This window comes from Molothrus ater, chromosome Z, assembly GCF_012460135.2.
Source record: "Molothrus ater isolate BHLD 08-10-18 breed brown headed cowbird chromosome Z, BPBGC_Mater_1.1, whole genome shotgun sequence".
In the NCBI taxonomy this organism is placed as follows: Eukaryota; Metazoa; Chordata; class Aves; order Passeriformes; family Icteridae; genus Molothrus; species Molothrus ater.
The window spans coordinates 365,125-384,850 of record NC_050511.2 but is presented as its reverse complement, the minus strand read 5'-3'; the positions used below and the strand labels follow the sequence as shown (position 1 = coordinate 384,850).

Sequence of the window (19,726 nt, the reverse complement as noted above, 5' to 3'; positions counted from 1 at the left end):
ATTCTCTCCCAAAATCTGTCAAAAATGGAACTGCTGTTTAAATAAATAGCTTGAAAAACAGAGGGGTTAGGGGAGCATCACTTCCAGAGGCATAAGGTGTACATATTCTGCATAAATATGCTGAGTAAGCAAAATTGTGCACATTGGAAATTTTCTAATGAATGATTCTTCTCTGTGCAGCTCTTCTATGATTCTGGTCAAATTTACTGGCATTTTTCATACAAATTAGAATAATTCTCAACTCAAGAACTCTGCAGCAAAGAACTGGTCTTGAAGAACAATGAAATTTTAGTCATCCATCACACTGACGTAACATCCTTCATTAGCGAGCACTATTCCTGAATATGCACACTGCTCGTTGCAAAGCAGCGCTAAAATAATATAAAATGACTCATGGCGAAGCAAAAGTCCCCAGCAGAGACACTCCTTTCTGCCATTCCACCCTCCCCTTTATCCACACCATGCACTGGGCCGTCAGCCACTCCCAACAGTTCAGAGCAGCCTCAAATGCCTGCAACAATCCCCACTGTAACCCGAGCACGACAACCCAAGCTCACCGGACCAGGGACAGTTAGAGCCAAATGTTTGTCTGACCCCTCCAGAACCGCCAGTAACCCCTGTGGGCACAGCAGCTCACACACACACGAGCTGTGATTCCCCTGCCAGTAAACTCTCATGGGCACACCAGCTCACACTTACACAAGCTGTGATTCCCCTGCCAGTAACCCCTGTGGGCACACCAGCTCACACTTACACAAGCTGTGATTCCCCTGCCAGTAACCCCTGTGGGCACAGCAGCACACACTTACACAAGCTGTGATTCCCCTGCCAGTAAACTCTCATGGACACACCAGCTCACACTTACACAAGCTGTGATTCCCCTGCCAGTAAACTCTCATGGACACACCAGCTCACACTTACACAAGCTGTGATTCCCCTGCCAGTAAACTCTCATGGACACAGCAGCTCACACTTACACAAGCTGTGATTCCCCTGCCAGTAAACCCCTGTGGGCACACCAGCTCACACACACACAAGCTGTGATTCCCCTGCCAGTGTGGTGGCTGTGTCCAGCTCACACAGTTACAGCTCCCTGTGTGCCCAGCTGAACTCCCTCTCTCTGGGGAAGCTGAGGGTGCACATCTTTACCAGCAACAGTCCAGAAAACTGCAGTTTAAGTTCACCTCAGTAATCATGTAGGATCAGGCCTTTGTCTAAAAATGACATGCTAGGACTGCAGCAGTGCTGTGAAAGCTCTGCTCTCCCCAAGAGTGTGTGAGTACCCTATAGACTGCCAGGGATGAGCAGAGCAGCAGCTCCAGCCAGCACCTTGCTGCAGCCCTGTTACATCAGGAGCATCACCAGGCTTTTCTGGATCATGATGCAGTGCTTTAGCTATGTGGGCTGAGGTTAAACAACAGAGAAGCCGTGGCAGGGAAATCAAAGTCGTGAAAGGCTCTGCAGGCAGGGAAATGAGATTGCTGGAATGGAATCAGGGAAAGCACGCTGACATTTATTCAGCCTGAATTTTCCAAAGGTACTAAGTACGTTCTTTCAGCTGGCTGATCCCAGCAGCACTTACACTCAAGAAGGCATTAGGCCTGGCAATATGTGACATCATATTTTTACTTTAATGATTTTCCTAATGTTATGGAAAAAAGCAAGATCCACTGTAAGAGTTCTAAGGCCGCTTTTCTGTGACACAAGACTTTGTTCTACTGGGTAATAATCAGAATCCTGAGGGGAAACATGGCTGTGCACTGACCAGAGGGAACAGTAAGGTACTTCATGCTTAGGCCACTGACATGCTAATTAGTGGACATTAACTACTCCTAACTTCTGCAAATCAATAATCATTTACACCTACACATGTCCAAGTACTTTTTCCTTGCTGAGACCAAGAACCTTCACACCTGCTTGATTTTCAAGCAACACATTTGTTTGTAACAGAAAGGAGAGCCAAGATGATACTGACTTGTTCATGGGGATCAGTCACTAATATTTACTGCCAGATTTTTTATGGTGGATAATTTAAATTGCAGTCAGTTGAAAACCCAGTGGCTAGCTGGTAATATGAACTCTCTGGGTGAAATTTCAAGAACACAGGAAAAAGCTTGAAAAGTTTGTTCCACTCTTTTTTTTTGTTTGTTTGTTTGTTTGTATTCTGGAATTCTGCACAATGATTTGATTAGAGCAAAAACCAGAAAAGCCAGAACTCCAGCACTATTGGCTGCAAACGTCTGGTCAGAACGGCCAATCCCCATTAAATTTAGGAGCATAACAAAAGGCAAGGAAGAGTTCTGGCCAGCTCCAAGCTCCCAGGAAGCCTCTGCAGGAGCCTGCCTGTGCTGGGAAGGGAACACATGGTGCCAACTCCCACATCAGCTCCGTGGAGAATGGAGCTGGCCCTGCCAGCCGGCGGCTCCGCATTCTTCCCTCTCTCCCTCCCCTTCCCGCATCTGTTTTGGCTGCACCTGGCACAAGGAGCCCAAGTGATGTCACCTGCCCAACCAGGCCCTCTGGAACCCAATGCTGGGACACAAACAGTGCCCAGCACAGCCAGCTTGGCACCTGGGGGCACAAGGAACCCAGAGCTCCGGCTGCCATCCCCTCCCAGGCCTTCCCGAGCAGTGCCAGGAAACGGGACCGAAACATTTCATAGGGATCGGGTCCTACACTGGGATAAAGGTGCATCCATTCAGGCCCTACAGAGGGATAAAGGTGCATCCATTCAGGCCCTGCACTGGGATAAAGGTGCATCCATTCAGGTCCTACAGAGGGATAAAGGTGCATCCATTCAGGCCCTACACTGGGATAAAGGTGCATCCATTCAGGTCCTACAGAGGGATAAAGGTGCATCCATTCAGGCCCTACACTGGGATAAAGGTGCATCCATTCAGGCCCTGCACTGGGATAAAGGTGCATCCATTCAGGCCCTACACTGGGATAAAGGTGCATCCATTCAGGCCCTACACTGGGATAAAGGTGCATCCATTCAGGCCCTACACTGGGATAAAGGTGCATCCATTCAGGCCCTGCACTGGGATAAAGGTGCATCCATTCAGGCCCTACACTGGGATAAAGGTGCATCCATTCAGGCCCTACAGAGGGATAAAGGTGCATCCATTCAGGCCCTACACTGGGATAAAGGTGCATCCATTCAGGCCCTACACTGGGATAAAGGTGCATCCATTCAGGCCCTGCACTGGGATAAAGGTGCATCCATTCAGGCCCTACACTGGGATAAAGGTGCATCCATTCAGGCCCTACACTGGGATAAAGGTGCATCCATTCAGGCCCTACACTGGGATAAAGGTGCATCCATTCAGGCCCTGCACTGGGATAAAGGTGCATCCATTCAGGCCCTGCACTGGGATAAAGGTGCATCCAATCAGGCCCTACAGAGGGATAAAGGTGCATCCATTCAGGCCCTACACTGGGATAAAGGTGCATCCATTCAGGCCCTACACTGGGATAAAGGTGCATCCATTCAGGCCCTACACTGGGATAAAGGTGCATCCATTCAGGCCCTGCACTGGGATAAAGGTGCATCCATTCAGGCCCTACACTGGGATAAAGGTGCATCCATTCAGGCCCTACACTGGGATAAAGGTGCATCCATTCAGGCCCTACACTGGGATAAAGGTGCATCCATTCAGGCCCTGCACTGGGATAAAGGTGCATTCATTCAGGCCCTACACTGGGATAAAGGTGCATCCATTCAGGCCCTACACTGGGATAAAGGTGCATCCATTCAGGCCCTGCACTGGGATAAAGGTGCATCCAATCAGGCCCTACAGAGGGATAAAGGTGCATCCATTCAGGCCCTACACTGGGATAAAGGTGCATTCATTCAGGCCCTACACTGGGATAAAGGTGCATCCATTCAGGCCCTACAGAGGGATAAAGGTGCATCCATTCAGGCCCTACACTGGGATAAAGGTGCATTCATTCAGGCCCTACACTGGGATAAAGGTGCATCCATTCAGGCCCTACAGAGGGATAAAGGTGCATCCATTCAGGCCCTACACTGGGATAAAGGTGCATTCATTCAGGCCCTACACTGGGATAAAGGTGCATCCATTCAGGCCCTACAGAGGGATAAAGGTGCATCCATTCAGGCCCTACACTGGGATAAAGGTGCATCCATTCAGGCCCTACACTGGGATAAAGGTGCATCCATTCAGGCCCTACACTGGGATAAAGGTGCATCCATTCAGGCCCTACAGAGGGATAAAGGTGCATCCATTCAGGCCCTACACTGGGATAAAGGTGCATCCATTCAGGTCCTACAGAGGGATAAAGGTGCATCCATTCAGGCCCTACACTGGGATAAAGGTGCATCCATTCAGGCCCTACACTGGGATAAAGGTGCATCCATTCAGGCCCTACAGAGGGATAAAGGTGCATCCATTCAGGCCCTGCACTGGGATAAAGGTGCACCTACTCAATGAGAAAGGAAAGTTTCTCACATTCTTACATACAGGCTGGCCAAAGTCGGGCAGTGGGTTAATTACACTGAATTCACAGGATTTACAAACTTAGACAGGGACAGCAACCAAAGCCCCTACAGAAACTCTTCTCTCCCTCCTCTTTTTAACTGAACCTGTGTGAAGGGACAACAAAATACCCAAACCCCAACACAATGCAATGTTAATTCCCTAAGGAAAAAACCCTGTGAGGCTTACGTGGGGGAGGGCAAGAGCAAGATTAGATTGATTGCAGCTCCCTCACTAAATATAAAGCAGGTACGATTTGCTTTCCTGTAAGACATTTGCACTGGGGCGCTGCTGCAAGGCCAAAAAGATATTAAAAAATGGTGACATCAGACCAAAACAAATCTGTTAAGACCAGTTCCCACAGTGCAATGTTTCCTGGAAGGTTTTCCCTACTCAGCCAGTGTGCCATTCCCCACATCTGCAAACAACAATAGAAAATTGTATTTCATTTGCTCAGTTAAGATCAGGTGTTTTTACACAATAAATTAAAAACATGTAATAGACCTCAAATAATGTCACCACAAATTAACTGATTACTGAAAACCTCTTTTTCATACTTCATGTGTTACTAAACCCTTTCAGAAATTGCTGGTATCCAGCCTCACCTCAGAGACAAGGCAACTGCTCAAAAATGGAAATAGAATTTATTTCATTATGCAATTTTTATGCACAGAGCTGACTCACAAAAGTATACTTAGGCCCCAGATACATCCAAGCTAATAATTAATTATGCTTTAAATTACATGCAGTGTAATTCCTAATATTTCTCATTTTACCTGTTCTTTTTTAATGCTGTAGGTATGACTGCACATGACTCACTGTGAGCAAAAAGGGCAGAAACAAGAAGAGACTGACTATTCGATGGACACATGTAAGAGACAGAAGCAACCACAGAGTCAGCATCAGATTTATTTTCTAAAATAAATCCCAGGTTGAAAGGGAAGCTGCAGTTTTCCACCAAAGCACTGACAGCTCTGGACTCACACCACACCACAAAGTGCAAATAAAATTTCATTTTATTTGAACAACTCATTCTTTTGCCTTCAGCTCTGAAAGCCTCTCCCATACACCCTTTTCATTTTTTCATTCCTTTCAGAGACAAAACCTGGCTGATCATAATGCCAGTTTAATTTATTTTTCTGTACCTAACTGCTGACTTTTGGAAGCTCCCAATGTCATCCTGGTATTCACCCGGGACTTCAGATGAAGACATTACATACAGTAATGTATTTTACAATGAGACTTAACCTGGAAACTAACTAAACAGGATAGATTTGGCTTTGGAATAGCTGCTGAACTAAAAACTTCAGTTCGCGTGCAGAACTTCTGTTCTGTATATGTGTACAAAACATGTACATTCTGAAACTCATCATTACTTGACAGCTTTTCTCAAATAGAAAACCAGCTGAAGAGCACAAAAAGCAATCAACACTCTCTGCTTTCTTATCTGTCATTTTCTGTGGCTAGATCCGCACCAAGGCAGCTCCGGCTGGCACCTGCAGCGTTAAACCCGTGTCAGCATTTCCATTATAAATTCTCCACTTTAGAGATTGCTGTGTACCCAAACTCACATACAGATTTTCCATGCAGGAGCAAGGAGTTTATTACTGCTATTTAAAAAAGTGATACTATTTCCATCTCTGCTACTCCAAGTTTTATTCTGGTTTCTTCACAGAGAACTACCAACAGATACAGTTTTCAAGGAGAAAAAGAAAATCCCTGACACAAAATTCAGAATCCCAGGGAGCTCTGGGAATGTGGAGGGATGAGGTAAAAAGACAGCATTGCCAATTCTTGACTCTCTGAAAACTTGACTAAAAGTTATAGATGGGTTTCTTAATTCTGCAAGCTAATTTACACTACTTGCCATGAATTATTTGTCTCCCACCCAGAGAGGGAGAAGAAAAAAGGTAGAATTTATTCAGGTCCTCGGTACTTGCTGCCTTGAAAACCAGCTCCTGCTCTGCCCAGGTCTGAGTGTGCCACCTGCCCCTTCCCCAATGGCCAGAGGGCTCCAGAACAGGCCTGCAAGCTGATGGACACCAGAATCAAGAGGGTGATTTCCTGTTGAGAAGAACTGATTTTGTCCTTAACAGAAAAGCTAGAGACCCAAGGAATGGAATTCATCATCCTCTACCTGCAGCTGTTAACAAAGTCCTTATCTGCAGAGAGCAAAGGCTTTCCAGATGGCCATCTGCACTCCTTGCAGAGCAAGTGGAGAGCCAGGAAATTCACTGCGCTATTCATTTGGACCATTTAAACCTCCAGCTAAGGCCACATGAATTATCTCCTAGAAATGTCTGTTAGGGGTCCAGGTAGCAATCCCTGAAGCAGAAGCAATATTTATTCTAAAATGATTTCAAAGAAAGGAGAGGAAGAGCTGAGCTGTGAGAAATGCGGGCTTGCCAAACCCAGAGGTGCCACTTCTGTTTGTTTACTAAATATAATTCAGTCCTACTCCTGCAACACTTTGTTAGGGCACGCTGGTTTTTGCTCACAAAGATGCCTTTGTCAGCTCTCTCCAGCAGTTGTCCAATACATTTTTGAAGTGTTTCCCACAAATGCAGCTCTGCACTCACAGCCCCCAATGATAAACAACAGCAGTATGTGGGATATGCACAGTGCACAGACATTCTATTGCACGGCATATAAAATATCAGAGCAGGCAAAAGAATTTGCAACAAGGCTTCCAAATAAAATTTTTCACAGCTTGACATGAGCTCAGCCTTTACTTAATATTTTACCCTGTCTGGTAATGAAAGACATCCTGCCTGCCCCAAAGCGCTTGTGTAAAAGAGCAGATATTTGAAAGGTCACAACCACTCGGAGCAGCAGGACTGCAGACGCCCGCTCGGATGTTTGCTCTGAGATAAATCAGGCTGCAGCAGCTGCTGCTCCCAGCCCCGGCCCAGGCCCTATATCAATCACATCCACATAAACTTCTTGCACTGGGACACACCACAATTATTTTCCTTTCACACTATCAACTATAAACCATGGCAACCTCTCCCCTCAGCTCAAGAGATCAGGTATATCAGGCACTCCCTTACTCACATCACAGATCTTTCAAACAAACTTCTGTGGGACAGATTAAAAATGGCACCTTAACAAGTAATGTTCTGTGGTCAAAAAATGCAACAAAACTTGCACCAAAATGCTTCCATCCCCCACGCTTCCCATGGCATCCTGCCCAGTCCATCACCTCTACCCACAGTATTTCTGGATTTACTACAAGGATGAGAAACAACCCAAAAATGTTTAAGTTTCAGTTAGTTCTTTTCCTTTGAGAGTTTCTGCCCTGCAGGATGCAGTGCCACATGGGCTGGGCACCTCTGTGCCTGCCATGCTGCACAGCTGCCTCAATCCATTCCTCACGGTCTCTCAAACCAAGAGCACAGAGGAACGAATTTCCTCATTCTCCTCTGGGAACACTGAAGCATGTCCTTGGGATGGGAATTGTTACTACAGGAGGGATGAAAGCTGGGACCTTGAGGGGAGATGCTTTAGGAAAATGAGAACTGCTGCACAGACCCCAGGGCACATCTCTGCAAACCTCTGCTGCCTCTGTGCTGGGTCTGACACCTCACAACTCCTTATAGAACTGGGTCTCCATGAATGGCTGATCTTGGAAAGGAGCAAGGGATAATAAAGAGGAAAGGGAAAATCAGACATACTTTTTTCTGCTCCCTTACGTGTCCTGGAACCAAACCTGTACCAGGAAGGGATTTCTTTCTATTTTACAGTTTCAAGAGCTCCCAGAAAGAAGGCTGGCAAAACACGGCGTCCAAAAGCTTTTCCATGGGAAAGCTGCAGAGTCAGCCCTGGCCTTGCTGCAGGGAGCAGCTGTCCCTGTGCTGCATTTCAGTGCCTGAGAGCACAGGAGCCATGGAGCCTGAAATCTCCTCAGAGCCCGTGCCACAGCTGGAGCCAGAGCTCGCTCTGCTAAATACAGCATCCCCGAGCTGGGAACTCGAGTGGGCCGTGTTGGATTGCACAGCAAAGCAATTTAAGCAAATGACTAATCCAAACCCTTCAGGTTCGTTCCTACTTTGGGCGCTGAAAAAGTGGCTGAAAAACATCAACCATTGATCCTCACCTCCTGTGACAAAGCAAACCCAGAAGATTAATTTTGCCATCCTAACACCAAATCTAGGCAAATCCAAACAACAAGACTGTTTACTGAGTTGTGCCAAGCCACTTGCACTTGGACTTGGATCAGGACTTGTGGCATACAAAAGGCATGACATGTTTTTCACTTCCAGAAGGAAGAAAGAAAAATTACTATAAAATTACTATAAGAAATTACTAAAAAAGATTTTTTTTTCCCCAGACTTCCTGGTATCTTAACTAAGTCAGTACTTTGATTGAAATCACCCTAAGATTCCCAGAGTTTTAACAACTACTTCATTACAATACACATTTTAGAAGTGTGTAGAGGTACACGTGTGTCCATTACATTTAGAAAGTGCCAAAGTATTTGCTTTTAAAACCAGAGCGCACAAAGAGTTCTTCATGCAGCAAGATCCCAGCCAACTAAACTAACAGGAACATTTAATTTGCTATTTGAATGCTCTGATTTAAAAAAATCTTTCCAGCTGACATAACAGCGAATTAAGAAACATGTGATAGTAAGATCTGAAAATATTACACTGGATGTAATCATAACTGAGAGCAAAGTTACATTAGATTAGAAATAAAGCTGATTTGTGGTTTTCTCCACAGAAAGGCAGAACATTCCAGCACTACCAATGGAAGCGCTGCAGTTGGCTGCAGCCTGGCAGCCTTTGTAAGGCAATCTGTGTTTTAGCAGCACAGCACACCCAGCATCATACTTACTGCGGTGCCGGCTGCCGCAGGACACGGGGTGCCACGACCCTCCTTACCAACACCCTGACTTTGTTCTTCCGGCCCACGCGTGACAAGAATCCTGAAGTGCTGCTGCCTCATGTTTTGATCAGGTCTGATTTTAAACAAGCATCCCTGCCCTTGAGGCATCCGCTCTACTGAATTGCTTCTAGGTATTTCTGCCCTGTTCCTGCTGTTTCCAGGCAGCTCCAAATTCAGCCCATCACCTGTGGGGCTAATTCCTTCTTCTGGTGGCTGGACAGGGTAGGAAGTACTCCTTTCCAGCCGTATCCGAGGGTACCTGACCAATCTGTCCCCTTTTGTTCCGGTAAAGCCAAAGTTACCTCCACCTCCTGGGCCCGTACTGCTTGCCTGTGGCTGCTGTAACTGGAGAACAAAGAACTTTTTCCCTGAATTTGCTGACACATCTGGCACATGCTGCAAGGACCAGCGCCGGGGTTCAGAGGTGGGAGCACTATTTGGAGCCTCAGGACCAAAGGGAAGTAGAGTAACTTGAGGCACCTCAGCACTTGAGGCCCGATGCTGAATCCTCACACCGCTTATGTTTAAACCTGAAGCCGCTTCGCTCGCTTCTTCTCGTTGGGCAGTCGGCAGAGCCTCCTCGCTCTGGGGATTAGCACTACAAAACATTCTACGGTTACAGCAAACACTTCCATCTGTCTGCTGCCCTAACTCTTCCAGCAGCCTGGGCGAAGAACTTTCAGCAGTCACCTGTGGAGCGCTCGGAGAAGAGCGCTTTTCAGCGGGGGATGTGTAATGCTCCCTGAAGTCTGAGAATTTCCAGGGGAGCATCTCCTCCGGAGAGTCTGGGGCCGCGCACTCGTCGGCGCAGCCGTCGGCAGCCTTGCGCTGCAGCGAGATCTGCATGGACGAGCTCCTGGTGGGGCGCGCGTCGACGCCATTCAGCAGCTGCGGGATAAACATGGATGTGCTCCTCTTCAAGGAACCCGCTTCGTGCAAACCTCCATCGCCGCCGTCCTCCGCTCCGTGCCGCGAGAACGCGTGAGGGCTGCTTCTTCTCGGCAAGGTGTGGAATGCCATGAAAAAGTCATCTTCTCTCTCCCGGGCGAGGATCTCCGATTCGGGGGCTGTGTTGCTTCTCCCAGAGCCAAAATGAAACCGCAGCCGATGGGCCATGGTTTTACAGAGAGGAGAAAAGGAGAGGGAGAACAGCAACAATTCAGGCACTGCCAGAAGTTAAAAACCAAAGACATAAACTCCGAGAAAAAGTGTCCCATCTGCCAAATGGTTAGCACTGCAGCCCTGGGAGCGACAGATAGCAGAAATAGCCCAAGTGGCAAGCGGCATTCCAGGCATGATTGGGCAGGAGCAGTCAGCGCTCCTACACACACGGTGACATAGGGTAGGGTGGTGGGAGTCACGTGGCCTGGTTCCCCCTCTCCAATGTAAGTGTGTGTGAGGAGTTTGTTTTTTCCTTTTTTTTTTTTTTTTTTGTAATGCCAGCAAGAGCCTGAAACAGCACCTTCCCAGCTGCTCCTTTTCCATCAGGGAGGAGCGGCCCCAGCGGGAAAGCTCTCGCAGCTGACGGAGGCAGCGAATACACTCAGCACTGCTATAAATCTAAACCGCATCAGATTCACAGGGCAGACTTGGAGAAAGCACTTGCAGAAAAATGTAACTACAACAAAACACTTCCATTTTGTGTTAAAAGTTTAAGTCAACACCACATGCAAATGAGGAAAATTCTTTCAAGCATAACACTTTGGTGTGTTACCGCTCTGGGCTGTCATGGCAGGACAGGAATAAATACAACATGGTTATGCTTTCCATTTTAACCATGCTCATAACACAACTAAGCAAAAAACTTTTGCCTTTAAAAATCCCCAACAGCAATATAACCTGCAGTTCTCTTTGAGCAACTACAAATTAAAAACAAAGCAATCATACATATGGCAAAGACCTCTCACACAGTAAAACCAGCAGAAACAAGCAGGAGAGCAAGACAGAAAGCTCCTTTTCCAGATTTACCAGGCAGTACAGGTGAGGGAAAAGCGGAGCTGGGTGTTGCATGTCCGTTTGTACCGATTTGTCTCAGACCCTGCACAGAACTGCCTGCTCCTGGCTGGCCTCCAGCGAGGGAGTCAGCAATGCCACCACACGTGGCACTGCCAGCACGGAGTACAGTTACACTCTGAGAGCCAGAAGAGCTCAGGAGGACAGGCAGACAGGATACACCAGAACGTGAAGCAACCACCCTAAATCAGCTCTGCTACAACAAAGATACTCAGTGCCCTGGGGGCACTCACACGTGAAGGGACACTTCTCAGCACATACCAGATAAGAAACTCTGGTTAACCAGAAGTGAAGCTCCATCTCAGGGCCTGGACAGCTGTTCCCTGCGAGAACTGGAAAGCCTAAATCTTGTCAACAGCTCTGAAAACCTGTATGTGGCAGGTCAGTCCTCTGCCATCTGAACTCTTGCTTGCAAGCAGCTTGCTTTCAAAAGCCAGAAAATTACCAATCTCAAGAGCAATGGCAGCTCAAACTGATCAAACTGCCAGCAGCCAGCACAATCCCACAATTTTTTTATATGGATTATGAGACGCAACAAAAATGTGAACAGCTTCCACACAGCAATGGTCTGGAGATTGCCTTGTAGAACTAGCACAGGTGCTGGTATTACCTTATTTTTCAGCTAAAACATATTACTCAATAACACAGTCTTTGCATCCAAAGTTAGGCTCCATCACATTTACTCTGTTGAGATTGGGAATAGAAAGGCAAAGACACCTGCAGAGACAGAGTGTGCTTTGATAATTCGGGAAGAAGAAGGAATAAAGTCATTCCAACAAAAGCCATTTAAGTATTGACAATAAGTATATGAGAGTAAAGCCAAAATAATCAGTTCAGTGTCTTCTCACTCTGTAAACACAACCTGATGGAAACCTGCTATTCCAAACCCCCAAAGCAGTCACCTTGCCATAGACCTCCTGCAAGGAAAGCCATGGCTCCTAACCCCAGGTGCTGCCTTGGCCAGAAGGTTCCAAACCAAGGACAGACTGACTTTGGAGGCAGGACCAGAAGGAGAGTACACACAAATTGGTTCAACAATAAAAAGTGCTGAAACTGCCAGGGAAAGGCCAGTACTGCAAACCCAAACTTGAAAATCCAAAACAGCATGTCTGAAATGAGTATCCCAAACCTGTCATTGTCCAGCTGTCACTGCATACAAGGTTTTTCTCTAACCCACCTCCCTGCTCCTGTGGCACCTTTGCATTCCAATGGCACATGGCAGTTTGAGTAGCGCAAGTGGTCATTATGATCATTATATACAAATAAATATGCTCCTGGTCAGCCACTGTAGAGGCACAGTGCCACCAGTTCACCAATTTACTTCCTCCTGAGGAAAGATCCAGTCATTCAGCTGCCAAGTCCTCTTTCTCCCCAGAACACAGCTCGTGTGGTTTCCTTTGCTCTTTATTTATTAGGAAGATAGAAGGAAAGAACCTATTCGTTGAAGCCAAATGCTTTTACACTGTCTTTTTTAATGAAAGTATCTTTGCAACTCTGATCCTAATCTTCAGAAAGTAAACAAGTTTAGTAAAGGTTGTATTGCCCCCAGCCCAGAAAATGTTAATTCCTGATCTCAGGAACAGAGATGGTGTTACAATGTTCAAAAGGCAGACCCCCAAGAGCCATCCACCAGTGTGCCACTGCACTGGCACCTTTAACCCCGGATGTACAGAGGGACACTGCCACTTTTCCCATGGATCAGAACTGTAACAGAAGCTATAACAGCAGCAGTCAGATGGTGAAAGCCTCCTCCAGAAAAGCTACTGCATCAGCCAAACACAGTGTAAGACAAAACCCACTAACAACATGTGAGCGTTGTGAAGCGGAGATGAAACCCAAGGGAGCATCATCCTGCCATGACCTCAAACCTTCACACATGCATTGTGCAGCTCTGAAAGCTGATGCATCTCCCCAAGCAGGATGCAGAAACATTAAAGGACTGGAAAGGGACATGAACATGATAAAGCTGCTGCTTTATCAGCAACTAAAAGGGTCAGGACTTTGGTTTGAGTGGAGAGGCCTGCAGAAGGACAGACTGAGGGTTTTGCTGTCAGAGGGCTGGGTGAGGATGACCATTTTGGTCTGACCCAGAAGGGCACTACTTTAGTGCCCTTTTAGTCCCAGACTCAAATGGTTTTTACACCTCTATTTGTGTTTCTGGGCACACTCACTGAAACAACTGTCTGAAGACACCTCTAGGCTGTGTTGTGTTTCTATCAGCTGTGGCACACAGAGCCTGTGATTAGTGTAACACAACTAAGACAAGTACTCACCAGTCTGTTTTCATCAAACACCTCGAACAGAAGCCGATGGTTGGTTGGGTTTACCTGTGAGAAAATCCAAATGTCACTGCAAGTTCAGGAGCTGGACAGTAACAATCTGGGTACTAGATCAGGCAGCAGTCAAACCAAGGTAATTAGGACAGGACTAACAGATCTGATGTAAATCTTTACTCGAATTGGAGCACCAGAACCTTACTGCAACTGGGAAGAGCCTGGCAGTTGATACGAAAGCTTTTATTTGCTGTGCCCAGTTACTGCATTTCCCTGGCAGAGGAGCCCAGTCCCAGGACAGACCATCAGGGCTCCCTGACTGACTGATTTACAAGGAGCAAGAGTTTTGCTGCATTTCCTTCAGAATTGCATATTCAGCTATGTTTCTAACTGTCCATTGCTCACCATCTCTAGCCCATTTAGCAAGCACCCTTGGAACACCCAGCAGAAATCTCCCCAACACATAAAACAGCAAATATACCTCCAGAAAACTATTTACTTAAACTGAAGCAGAAAGACTGCCAACATTTAAAAGGACAAAATCAAACATAAAAGAACGCTGTCAGAAAGACAAAACAGCTGCTATTAAATGACAACAAGTTTTATAATGTTTGATCCAGTTGCTCTATTTTTTCAGAAAATCTTTGCAAGCTTGGTTACTATTACCAGCATGTTTAATTGAGAAAATCTAGAAATAATATGCCACAATTCTGTGGGCTGGAGATGGACTTCTCAGTTTTGAGAAAATCAGAGAACTGTGACACACATAAAAGGGTCTCAATTACTTTACAGGTCCCATTGTTTCTGAGGACATTCAAGATGTTTTAACAGAGCATCTGTGAACTACACCAGAGGTTTTGCAGCAGTGTTGTGCATTCCCTTTTCCTGAGATTTTAGATCTGCATTACTCAGAAAAGCTGGTTGGTGCACATGTCCCAGAAGCATTCCCATGGCACATTCCACTGGTGGCACTGCTGTCCCAGAGCTCCCCATCCTGGCAGCAGCTCCCCACATCCACAGAACTCCCGGCCGAACAATCCACCACATCAGCCCTCAGGCACTGCTGGAGATTAATGCCTGAAACCCCCTGAAATTCTGCCTGACCTGCTTCTGCGGGAGCTACAGCTGCACTAAAAGTCAAAGCCAACTGTTATTTGGAAAAATATTGTCTGCAACTGAGTAGCAAAATTACTGCCCTTCACAATTATATAATTGCAGGTTGGGAAACAGTTTCCAAGGAACACGAGGCCAATTCCTGCTGAGCATTCCATCCCCTCAGAAACACAACAGCAAGTACATCAGGGCAAGCAGGTCGTCTTTGGAGTAAACATATAAACAAATACACAATAAGATCAGCTGTACAATCCATTTGATAAACAAAGAGAAAACAAGATTAGCTGTGCATGTTCTAATAATGACTGCAAATAAAGAGAAACTTACTCTGAAGTAAAACTCTTCATTCCATTTAGGGTTCAGTGTCTGTAAAAGAAATAACAATATTTACATCAAATGTTTATATTTTCTGGTGTGAATTATAAAAACATACATGCAAGTGACAGTTTTCTAGGGAAATAAAAGAGAAAGAAAAGCATGTAATAAAAGAAATTGAAAAATATACTGCCAACTAGAAATTCTCTATTGAGTTAACCAAATGTGGGAGGATATTTGACTCAGATGATCCTAAAATAGACATTAAATAAAAATAGAATTTGATGATTAAAAGACAAATCATTGAGAACCTATAGAAATAAAATCTGAAGACATTTCATTCTTGAGATTCATTTAAACCCAGATGAACTTTTTAAACACAAAGGTAACTTTAGGGCTACAAGAATATGCTCAGATTTATACTGTGAAATAAACAGAAAAATTTTTTAAAAAACCAAAAAAAACCCCAAAACCAAAACATAACAAAAAAGGTTATTCCTTGGACTAGGTAAGATATTCTTCCAATGTCCTCCCATGCCAAGGATTTTCATTTTAACAACCTGACTAAAATGCACAGAATGAACGTGCATATAGATTGCCAGCTGAAGTGAGCTCAAGCATGACATAATAAATTGACAAAAAGAGATGAGAACTACAAACAGTAATTTGGGCAATTCAAGCTTGGGTAAGTATAAAAACAATTGGACAATATGTCCAATGTTTTTGTGCTCATGCCAAATCATTCCCTCATGCTCTCACACAGCAGAGATTTATGGGCAGAGCTGACAGGAAAAATTGGCTTTACACCCACGACAATTCTGTTTTAGCAGAGAAGGGGAATCTTGGCTGTTTATCTTACTCCTTGCTACAGATCCAAGAGATTCCTCATATGCAGGGCATGAGGGCTGATTATACTGCATCTCTCTACAAACTGGGAATACAGGAGCTCATGGCAGAGCAGGAAACACTTCTTGAAAGAAAAGACCACTGGAAAGGGCAGGTGAATCAATGACAGGAAGAGCAGGGATGGGCTTGTGGGCGCAGAGAAACTTTCAGCTGTTTTCCCTGAAGGAGCACAATGTATTCAGTAAAACATAAATTAAAATGAAGCAGTAAGGAAAACAACGTTACATTTTAACTACTCGTATTCATCAAGTGCTACTGCTGTTGCAAGAGAGGGTACATACAATTTACCAAACAAAGCACTGGCTTAACCTGGGTTTTGAGGGCACTACTGCCCATTGATAATCCATTCATTCTGAATGCTGCTTAACCACAGAGTTCAGGGAAATCTGATGGACAAGGCAGCAGAGTCTTTGGTAAATGCCTGGTAACTCACAGAAATCTGTCCCACCTTTACAGGCCCCACTCTTAGTGGGCTGAGTCAGAAAGTGCAAACTTATCTTAGTGCCAGCACAGGAGAAGGAACTGCAGGAATGGCTCCATACAGGACATGAGCAGGGAAACAATAACAAAAACTCAACCTCAAGAAGAGCCACATCCTAAAAAGGGCAAGCGCTGCACACATAAAGGACTGCCAGCAGTCAAGCTGAGCTAGACCTTCCTCGGGTAGTCAAAAAAGGGTTTTCATTCAATCCTGCACAGAAAAGGAGAACATGGAGAGAAATGATGCTCCTGAACACCAGAGCTCAATGGGGAGACTGGGCATTCTCAGAGATGGAGGTATTTTTAATATTCCATATGGGAAAGGTAGAAGTCTTTGGAGCTCAGCACAGTCAAGGTGAAGAAATTGAAGAAACTGGATAATCTTCATCTGAACTTTTAAATTCCAGCAGGTATCTAAAGAACACACTGAGCACATTACAGGAGCAAAGCCAGCAAACAGCATATACAGTTTTGTCTGCTTCAGAAAGAACCTTTTCAGCAGGGCATTCCAAACACAGCTCCAAAACGAAGCACAGAGCATTAATCAAACCTTACAGCTGTATTAACTATGGAGGGAGATAAACTGAAACAAAAAGCCTCAGAAATTTAACCTGGGTAGATCATGCCACATGAAGCTGATATTCTTCTGGTAACTTTATTTTTTCAGAGTAAGGAAACAATGTGCATTTAACCCCTTTGGCTGTAATGAAGCACTTCCAGAAGCACAGTCCAGCTGTGCAGTAGGATACAGGACATGGAAAAGGAGAACAAAAAGGGGACACTGCAGTTCCTTCTGCTGCTCCAAAAGCACTCCTGCAAGGCAGTGCTGCACAAAGTTACCCACTCAACTGAGGAACACAAAAACAAGGAGAAAAATGAGAAACTTGTGAAGGGTTAGACACAGTTACAGAGCTGAAGGAGGTAACTGCCATGCAGTCATTCCTCAGATCGACTGTACTTGGTTGTTTTAAATTTCCACCTTAGGAAAATACTTTGAAAATGGAAATTTTGAACAGAATGATCATTTTTGTTGGAAGTCAGATAAATGATAATTAAAACAGCATTTCTCAGCCCTTTATTTCAGCCATGTCTTCCAATGAAATATGAATTTGCAAAAAGAATCTGTCAATGATGCAGCCAAGCTTTGGGGAACAATATGCAACATCAGGTGCAGTCTCCAGGCCAGACAACACTGAGATGCAGGCACTTGTTCTCAGAGTTTGCTTAGGAGACAAGCACATTATCCAGCTGCTAGACATGAATGTAATGATTTTAATTAGTGCTGCATTATGTTATACAATTGTGTTCCAGTGTTCTTACTCCTTCCGAAGCCATGGAATTAGAAAGAGTATACACATACCTTTTTGATAGTTTTTGTCTGCACAAGAGCAAGTTCTCTGTTCTCATCTGCTACATACAAGGAAAGTTTCACGTACGGGTCACTGTAAAAGAAGACATCAGATTTAATGGCCTACAATTGTACAGCCAAAGAGCATTGCAGAAGGAATTTTTCATTTAACTGGGTAACAACAGCACCTCCAAACACTCCTAGTGGAATTGTCTTCAGTGAAAGCTCAGAACTCTGGTAAGCTACTGACACATTGAAAATGAGTGTTTGAATGTAAAACCCTGCCCATAGCAGCAGATCATTCCCTGCAGCTCTGTCCCTGCTCCCACACAGCTCCTGCCCACAAGCATGCCCGTAGCACTCCATTAAAACCAGGCAGGGAAAATGGGAGTCTGGAAGAGACTGGCTGCAGCTAACCCCTGGAGGCTGACACAAGTGCAACAGGAAGTATTTGGAAGCAGTGGTTATAATTGTTTTGAACCATCAAACCGAGCTGCACAGCATCAGCAGCGATTCAGACAGGGCAGAGAGTAACCTGCTGCAGTAGAAGCTGTTCCTGCCCACAGCAGAGGGTGGAACTGGATGGCCCATAAGGCCCCTCCCAACACAAACCATTCCATGGTTCTGTGCTCTAGAACAGCAACCTGTAAGAAGAGATGAACCTCACACAGGTACAGCGTCAGGAGGTGGAACCAGAGCAGAGCCTCTGCTTGAAGGGGGGAAAGGGGTGCCTGAGTAAAACCAGGACCCTGACCTGCTCTGGTGCTTCCCTCTCAAGGCTGCAGCACACTCTGCTGGGTGGTGACCCAAGGTTTCTTGAAAGTATCAATGAGAGACACTGACAGTACCACCAGACACTCAGATTTACCAACCAAGTCACTGAAATGCTGATACTTTCTGAAGTTAAGGAACTATTTTGTGACAGTATCACTACAGAACAAGCAGCGCTTGCACGTTCATTATACTGGATGTTCCATGTATTGAATACAAAATGCCACAAAGGTGGCAACAAGAATAAACAAGACATCTTGTGGGATTGATTATTCCCATCAGTAGATGCACATAAATGCATCTACCTCATCTGCAATTAAGTTGAGCATTAAGCAGCAATGTTTAGAAGAAAGCAAAGCATCATTTTGATTATAAAGAGATGCTGGTGCTGCTTTGAATTGCCTCATGTACCATACTAATATTGATAGGTATCCTCCCAGATTTGGGTTATCAATCCATACTTAGACAAGGCTCTTTTCAGGAGCCCTTAGAAATACTGCAATTTTTTAGTGCTAAAATACCCTGGAAGAATCTTCTGCCTACAGAAAATGAAAACTGTGGCACAGTGGTAAAGATTATTTTTAAAATCTATTTCTATTTTAAAAAACTAGAGAATAATTAAGTTTATTACAAATTTCAGTAAGGAAATTTTGCTTTTACTGAACAGACTACTGACATCTCTGCCTGCTCTAAAAGCGGGACAGAGTGAGTCAGACTGAGCTGAGCAGCCAAGCTCTTGGTCCTGAAGTTGAAGTTGGAGTTTACTCAAAGGACTGGATATTTGAGACTGTTTACTTACATGCATTTGTTTACTCAAAACGATCTGGAGAGCAAGGAAAGCTGACACTGCCCCAGGTGGAAGTGTCTCACACAGCCCCCGGGCTGCCCAGCCCCAGCGGCAGCCCAGCTCTGCACGGAGCTTGCACGGGAACGCAGCACAGAAGGGGATTTAGAAGGGCGTGCTGGAAAAGCTTAGGAGTCAAAGTGACACTGGATGAGCAGAATGAAGCCCTTCCACTCACACAGATAACATCATGTATCTGACATATGGAACTGACAGTTCTGCACCTTGCTAGGAAAGCTCACTGCAGAGGTCACTTGGAGGAAAAGTACTGGGTTTG

At 45.3% G+C, this 19,726-nt stretch overlaps 1 protein-coding gene across 4 annotated transcripts in view; it reads right to left on the bottom strand.

The window, feature by feature from the left end:
• NEDD4L (NEDD4 like E3 ubiquitin protein ligase) overlaps window positions 1-19,726 on the bottom strand; it is an 83,118-nt gene that overhangs the window by 35,291 nt on the left and 28,101 nt on the right. For 2 of the 4 annotated variants that reach the window (XM_036402499.2, XM_036402500.2), the window contains exons 3-5: window positions 17,847-17,928; window positions 15,113-15,151; window positions 13,673-13,726 (exon numbers count right to left, since the gene is read on the bottom strand). In XM_036402499.2, coding sequence (XP_036258392.1) covers window positions 13,673-13,726; window positions 15,113-15,151; window positions 17,847-17,928 — 175 coding nt within the window. Of the gene's footprint in view, window positions 1-9,335; window positions 12,376-13,672; window positions 13,727-15,112; window positions 15,152-17,846; window positions 17,929-19,726 lie in introns of those variants that run through there. The other 2 variants (XM_036402497.2, XM_036402498.2) reach the window with 1 other exon arrangement.